Source organism: Parus major, chromosome 22 (assembly GCF_001522545.3).
Source record: "Parus major isolate Abel chromosome 22, Parus_major1.1, whole genome shotgun sequence".
Taxonomy (NCBI): Eukaryota; Metazoa; Chordata; class Aves; order Passeriformes; family Paridae; genus Parus; species Parus major.
Window position 1 is genome coordinate 3632650 of NC_031790.1, and position 6628 is coordinate 3639277.

Consider the following 6628-nt stretch of genomic DNA (forward strand, 5'->3'; position numbering starts at 1 on the left):
TTTCAGGGTGCACAGGTGCCTGTGAGTGCCGCCAGGTGTACCCAGGTGTGGGGGTACCGCCTGTGGGGTACCGGTGCGTGTGCAGGGGGTGTGTGAGGTCTTGACCTGTGCTGGAGACCCCCAGGTGAGCTGTGTCACAAATCCGCACAGCCCTCTGCAGCTCCAGCATCCAAATTGCGTTAATTGGGTTTTCAGACCGGCTTCCCCACGCCCTGCCTGCCCCACAGCCGTGTCCGCAGGGCGCCCGCCCCACAGGAGGCGCTCGGACGCGGGGAGCGCGACACGCCCGGACGCGGGAGCGCGATAAAGTCCTCACTGTCAAACATGCGCTGCTGAACCCGAACCGCAGAAGCAGCCAGAGCCCCGCTCTTTGCTCTGCTCAGGGGGGAACTGCAGCAGCCCAGCCGCAGCAGGGAATAAAAACAAACCAGAAATAAACCCCCATTTGCCACAACCTCCTCCCAAGATAAATCCTCAGAGCCCACCTCAGCTGGGGGAAGTTTGACTTATTTTGAGCCATTGCAGTTAACACAGTAACTGTGCTATTTATCGTGGTATAGGCGTTGAGACAGCAGGAAATGTAAATAATTAAAATGTATTTGGGGGAAATGCTTCCTCATGCCCTCTTTGTTCCTAAAATAACGGGAGCTCAGCTGGACACCCAAAGACCTTACTGGGGTGCTCGGGTCTACGCTGTTTAACCCTCCCGTGATGAATTGGGTGCTCGTGGCTGAGCTGATGGGGTGCTCATGCATCAAATAATCGGTCACTTATGCACAAAAGGGCATTCCTGCATTTATTAATTGGAATTTGCCTACACAAAAAGGCAGGAGAGGCTGAGCTGTGCCAGGGGAGCTCTCAAGCAGAGAGGGGACAAGGCACGGCACAGTTTGTGTCCCTCTGCGAGGATGCGTCGCCCTTGGCACGGGCACTGGCAGCTCCCAGCACAGGATGCCCCCTCCTCCACCTCACCAGCTCAGCTCCAGAGCCAAAGTCTTCTCCAATGTTCTATGAAGCTCCATCATCGTCCTCATCACCCCCATCTTCCTCCGAGAGCTCTTCCTCGTGGGTTTCAGACACGGCACCATCTTCCACTGGGGCGAGGAGAGGCAGGGCTGTGGCAGGGGGGCCTCGAGCCCCCACTGAGGGTGAAGCCCCCCTGCTACAAACCCCACCCGAGAGTGGGAACGCTGCCACTGTCGCACCTCATGGCCTCACAGCACCGTGTCCATCCCCCCGAGCAGCCCCCGCTCCATCCCCGGCACCGAGCGGCGAGCCCGAGCTGCCGGCAGCGCCCCCGGGGGACCCGGAGCACCCCCGAGTGACCCCAGAGCCCACGGCTCGGTGACACTCACGGGTGACGCGCTGCCCGCTGAGATAGACCGGCCCAGCTCCGCACTGGAGCACGAAGGTGACGGGAGGGACGAGCTCCAGACCTTTGAGGTTGATCTGCAAAGAACCGCAGCTCAGAGACCCCCGGCCCCAGGTGTCACCCCTGGGCAGAGACTGCGAGCGGGCTGCCCTTACCATGGGGAGCAGGGAGCTCCTCAGAGCCGCGATGGGCACCGGCCTGTGCTCCCCGGAGGCGTTTTTGGAATCCACAGCCACCACGTGCAGCTCGTCCCTGGCCTCAGCCCCCAGGCAGATCTGCAGGGCCGAGCACAGAGCCCATGGCAGGGAGCCGCCGGCCCGAGCTCCGGCAGGGCCCTGCCCAGGGCTCGCATCTCACCGTTCTCAGCAGCACCAGGTGCTCCAAAAAGTCATCGTCCTCCTTCACCACGCAGCTCCGGGCGCCCGTGGCCAGCCGGCAGCCTGGGAGAGACGGCGGGGTCCGCGCACGCAGAGGCTGCCCCCTCCCAAGAGCAAAGGAAAGGTGTTCTCCCCACCCGAAACCAGAAGGGAGGCTTTCTCCCGTGGGAAAGCGGGGGTCACAGCCAGCCCGGCTGCCTGCAGAGCAAAGCCACCATCCCTCAGCTCATCCTGGGGCTGCCAGCTCCGTACCCCAGAGCGCAGCCACGGGCCGATCCTCTGACAGCGACCGCGAGAAGTAAAACGAGCTGTTCATCCTCCGAGGTAAATACAACAGCCGAGACCGCAGCAGCCGCAGGGCAACGAGCCCCCGCCCTCACAGCGGCTGCTAATAAAGGAAAGGGAGATCCCAGGAGGTGCAGGTGGGGAATACAGAGCAGGTGCGGGGATCGGCATCAAAGCACCCACCACCTCCTCACATCCCCCAGCAGCACCCACAGCCCACCGGAGCACACTTCAGCTTGATTAGAGATGAGGCCACCAGCGAGACCCCTGTTCTCTGGGACCCCTGTTCTCTGAGACCCCTGAGGCCCTCGTTCCCCGGGTCCCCTGCTCCCCGGGACCCCTGTGCTCCGGGACCCCTGAGACCCCTGTTCTCTGAGACCCCTGTTCTCCGGGACCCCTGAGACCCCTGCTCCCCGGGACCCCCGTTCCCCGAGCCAGCCCACCCCACCCACCGCTGCAGGTGAAGTCACCCGTGAGCACAGAGCTCCTGGGCTGGGTTGGGCTGGAACCCTCAGTGCAGGACCAGCCCAAGGGGGACATGCGGGACCTGCTGTGCTCAGGGTCGGCTGCCGGGACCGGGGATGAGCCCCCCAGGTATCACTAGACCCGGGTCTGAGGCTCTGAACTGGGAACACCCCGGAGCTGCGTTTCTTCTCTTTATTTAGTGATTTCATCGTTGCGGGGTGTTAAAAGCAGAAGAAAGACCCTGCAGTATCTCAGGTCCAGTTCCTGTGCAGGAGCTGGGATTTCCCTGGCACCAGGAGGTGGCACTGGGAACCTCTGACAGTTCTGCCTGCCCTCCTGGGGTGTGGGCTTAGGGGCAGGGCTTAGGGGTAGCACCATGGCTTTTCCCTGCTAGCCACAGCCCCGGGAGGGGGCACGGATCCCCCGAACCTCGGGCAGCCACCCGGGAACAGCACGTGGAGCGGCACCTTCTGATCCGGACAGATTTGGAGGCACTGCAGAGATCCAGAGGTTTATTTCACATGGCAGGGACGACACAAACCAGGACAAAAACTGTCCAGGCACTGAATATACTGACACCGACTTGTGCCCAAGGGTGCTGCGGGGCAGGGCACGTCTGCACGCGTGTGAGATGACAATCCACCTCCCGTTCCCGAGCAGCACGGACACCAACATCTGTCCCAAACGAGAGGGACAAACTGCCAAGAGATCTGATAAGGTCCTGATTCCCCGGGTTTGGGAGTCCTCCGTGCTCGTAGCTCCCCTCATTCCCCTGAGCTTTTCCTTTGCTGAAGGCATCGCTGCAGCTCCTGGAATTGCACTCAGCCCTGGAATGCAGCAGCTGGGGCAGGGATGGAACCCCTGGGATGGGCTTGAGCCTGCAGGAGGCTCTTCTCTCCTTCTCAACAGACTGTCCAAAACTGGCCAAGCCTGGGAAGACAGGTTCCTTTGTCCTTCAAGAAAGCAGAACTGGCAGTCTCCACATCCCACTGCCAGCCGTGCCAGGAACACCCCAGATAGGAGTTTCCCCTGTCCACACATCCCTGAGGCTTTGCTGCCCCTTGGCGAGCAGCTCCAGAGCTTTTCCCCAGCTCCAGGTCTCCAGCACCACCGGCACGAAGGAGCTGGTATCGTCCCAAAACCACCAGCGTTCCCACGGGAGATCCTCCTCCTCTTCGGGTCAGTGCAGGCTCCCGCCACCACCGTCACCCCTGGTGCCGCTTCTCCAAGCCCGGCCCTGCAAGGAGAGGGTGGGAGGTGACACAGAGTCACCCACCGGGCTCAGCTGGGGACAGGGACCCGCAGGCACCACCTCAGCAGGCACAGAGGGGATCCAGGAGCACCACTCGCGAGGTGTGCAGCTCCAGCGAGCCGAGGAGGCAGCAGCCCAAGGGGGGTTCCAGCTCCCGGGGCGGTACGGAGGTGTCGGGAGCCGTGGCCGGGCTGACACCGGACCCACGTGCCCGGAGCCGGGCAGCAGCCTGGGGCTGGCACCGGGCTGCGGTCCCCGGGGAGGGCGGCGGCCAAGGCGGGCAGAGGAGGGGCCGGAGGGGTGATGAGCCGGCCGGGGGACATTCTCCTCCCAGCTCTCGGCTGCTCCCAGTCAGTCGGACGGACCCGCGGGCGTCTCTCCGCCAGCAAACCTGAAATGGGGGAGCGCAGGGGGTGAGAGCCCAGCCCCTCCCACCGTCCACCGTCCCGTGTTCCCAGCGTGGGTGAATCCTTTCCAGGGAGCATTTCTGGCACTTCTGTCTGCGCATCCCTGCTGCCCTCGGGCGTCAGGAGGGAAACACGGTTAAAATCCACAGTAACCAGAATAACTCCAGCTTTGTCATACTAATTAAAAAAAACCTCAAGGTGGAAAAACCCCACCCTGCAATTTGGAGGTGTAAATCCGTGTCAGGGTGCCGGCAGCGCAGAGTCACAGCACGGCAGTCTCTGCCAGCCCCCTGCTCTGCCAGCCCCCTGCTCTGCCAGCCCCCTGCTCTGCCAGCCCCCTGCCCTGCCAGCCCTGCCAGCCTTTCCAGCCCCCTGCCCTGCCAGTCCCCTGCTCTGCCAGCCCCCTGCTCTGCCAGCCCTGCCAGCTCCCTGTTCTGCCACCTCCCTGTTCTGCCAGCTCCCTGCTCTGCCAGCCCCCTGCTCTGCCAGCCCCCTGCTCTGCCGGCCCCCTGCTCTGCCAGCCCCCTGCTCTGCCAGCCCTGCCAGCCCCCTGCTCTGCCAGCCCCCTGCTCTGCCATCACGCTGCCGGCTCCGGGAGCGCATTTCCCGTCAAGGGATGGAGCGGGATGAAATGAATACCCTTCCCAGATTTACACCGCTGGAGGGCAAAGCAACCTGCAGAGCCTAGAGTGGCGACGGCAGCCGCAGTGCCTCGCTCCGGAGGGGGTCCCCGCGTTTTCCTTCTTTAGCAGCAGAAAGTGGGATCGGGAAGAGAAGGGGGGAAATTCCAGGCTTTGGGACACATTCCTGCTCAGCTGGTTGGCTTCCCTGTTCACCACCCGTGTTTCCTTCACCCAGGAACAGCGGACCAGATCCTGGCGGGCTGGAGTGGGACTGGTTGGGACTCCAGTTTTGCAGCCCAGTGGAGGGGCCAGAGCTTTAGGGGAACATCAGGGAAGAGGGCAGTGGTGCCCGGTCCCACATCCCAGAGCCTCTCCCGTGTACCCCGACATCTGGCGGCTCTCCCAGCTCTGCACTGCACTGTCAGAGCACAGTCCCACCATTGACAGCCCCACCAGTCACAACCCTGAGGGACGGACCGGACCCCCCGAGCCCCTCCCGAGCAAATACCTCCAGGTACCTACTCATCCAGCTGTGAACTCAGCCTGCTCCGCGCGTCCTGCAGCCGCGACTCTCCCAGGGGCCGTTGCCGGTGGCCACTGCCCCGGGGCGGAGAAGTCTCCTCTGCTCTGCTGCCGCTGCCCCGAGCCTCGCCGTCCTCCCCGGGGCGCCCGGAGGCCGCCTTGCTGTCCTCTGCAGGCCCCCCCCGAGGGCTGAAGGCGCAGGGGCAGCGCTGCAGGTCCTGTGAGACGGCGTGGAGCCGGCGGTCGGCGCGGCGGGGGCAGCACAGCAGCTTGCGGAAGGCGCTCCTGAAGTCGGGGCTGCGGCAGTAGATGATGGGGTTGAAGGCTGAGTTGATGTAGCCCAACCAGTTGAGGAAAAGAAAGAGCTGGTCCGGCACCAGTGACCGGCAGAAGACCTTGATGATGTTGGCCACAAAGAAGGGCAGCCAGCAGAGCGTGAAGATGCCCATGATGATGCCCAGGGTTTTGAGCGCCTTGTGCTCCTTGATGGCGAGCAGACGGGAGGGCCGCCTGCGCCGGCTGCCCCCGGCCGCGGGGCTGGGGGGCTCCCGCAGGAACCTCACCTTGTCCTTGCCAATGAGCTGGACGTGCCGCGTGGCCACGGCGAAAACTCGGATGTAGACGAAGATCATGACGAGCAGGGGCACGTAGAAGGAGATGGTGGAGGAGATGATGGCATAGGTGACGTTGGTGACAAAGTCGCAGCAGCGCGGGTCGTCGTAGCAGCGTGCCGCCTGCTCGTCCGCCCCGTCCCGCCACCAGTGGTTCATGATGGGCAGGAAGGAGATGAAGGCAGAGATGGCCCACACCAGGCACACCACGGCCCGCGCCCGGCCCTTGGTCATCAGCGCCTCGTACTGCAGCGGGGAGGTGATGGCGAGGTAGCGATCCACGGCGATGGCACACAGCGTCTCGATGCTGGCCGTGACACACAGCACGTCCAGCGAGGTCCAGAGCTCGCACACCGTCGTGCCGTAGGGCCAGTGGCCGCTCAGCAGGATGGTGGCCCCTGGCGGCACCACCAGCAAGCCCATGATGAGGTCGGCGCACGCCAAGGAGGTGATGAAGACGTTGGTCATGGTCTGCAGCCGCGGCGTCCTGGCGATGGCCGCGATCACCAGCAAGTTACCGGCCACGGTGACCAGGACGGTGAGGCTGATGGCGGTCCCCAGCACCCACTGCCGGCCCAGGCTGCCGGCCCCGCTGCAGTTGCCGGAGCCCCCCCAGGCGCTGCCGTTGCCCGTGAGGAGGGGGCTCATCTCGGCCGGGCTGGGGGCACCGGCCCCGCGCCCCGCCGTGCGCTCCCCGCCGCGCTCCCGGCGCAG

The 6628-nt window shown here is 64.1% G+C and overlaps 2 protein-coding genes across 5 annotated transcripts; both read right to left on the reverse strand.

The window, feature by feature from the left end:
* Positions 1-426: 426 nt before the first annotated feature.
* LOC107213859 (nucleoplasmin-like) lies at positions 427-2314 on the reverse strand. Its single transcript, XM_015648725.3, has 5 exons — positions 2002-2314; positions 1730-1812; positions 1528-1647; positions 1356-1449; positions 427-1094 (listed from the first exon to the last, which is right to left on the reverse strand). The coding sequence occupies exons 1-5, from the start codon at positions 2063-2065 to the stop codon at positions 1009-1011; spliced, it is 447 nt and encodes a 148-aa protein (XP_015504211.1). The 5' UTR covers positions 2066-2314; the 3' UTR covers positions 427-1008.
* A 1329-nt stretch (positions 2315-3643) lies between these two features.
* Positions 3644-6622, reverse strand: ADRB3 (adrenoceptor beta 3). 4 transcript variants are annotated; one of them, XR_004500099.1, is made up of 2 exons: positions 3812-3913; positions 3644-3736 (listed from the first exon to the last, which is right to left on the reverse strand). XR_004500099.1 is itself a non-coding variant. In XM_015648692.1 (2 exons), the coding sequence occupies exon 1, from the start codon at positions 6560-6562 to the stop codon at positions 5300-5302; it is 1263 nt and encodes a 420-aa protein (XP_015504178.1). In that variant the 5' UTR covers positions 6563-6622; the 3' UTR covers positions 3656-3736. The 4 variants fall into 4 exon arrangements, 3 of the variants coding, with proteins under 3 accessions (XP_015504178.1, XP_015504176.1, XP_015504177.1); XM_015648692.1 differs by lacking the exon at positions 3812-3913 and adding an exon at positions 5300-6622 and having other exon boundaries at positions 3656-3736; XM_015648690.2 differs by lacking the exons at positions 3644-3736; positions 3812-3913 and adding exons at positions 3935-4142; positions 5304-6622.
* Between the last annotated feature and the right edge of the window lie 6 nt (positions 6623-6628).

Excerpts from the sequence above, each read along its gene's own strand:
- LOC107213859 (XM_015648725.3), bottom strand. The coding sequence starts at position 2,065 with ATGAACAGCTCGTTTTACTTCTCGCGGTCGCTGTCAGAGGATCGGCCC. Across the intron at positions 1,648-1,729 it reads ACCTGGTGCTGCTGAGAACG|ATCTGCCTGGGGGCTGAGGC; the intron begins GTGAGATGCGAG and ends TCGGCCCTGCAG. Across the intron at positions 1,450-1,527 it reads GGAGCTCCCTGCTCCCCATG|ATCAACCTCAAAGGTCTGGA; the intron begins GTAAGGGCAGCC and ends GGTTCTTTGCAG.
- ADRB3 (XM_015648690.2), bottom strand. The coding sequence starts at position 6,562 with ATGAGCCCCCTCCTCACGGGCAACGGCAGCGCCTGGGGGGGCTCCGGC. Across the intron at positions 4,143-5,303 it reads CTGAGTTCACAGCTGGATGA|GTTTGCTGGCGGAGAGACGC; the intron begins GTAGGTACCTGG and ends CCCCCATTTCAG.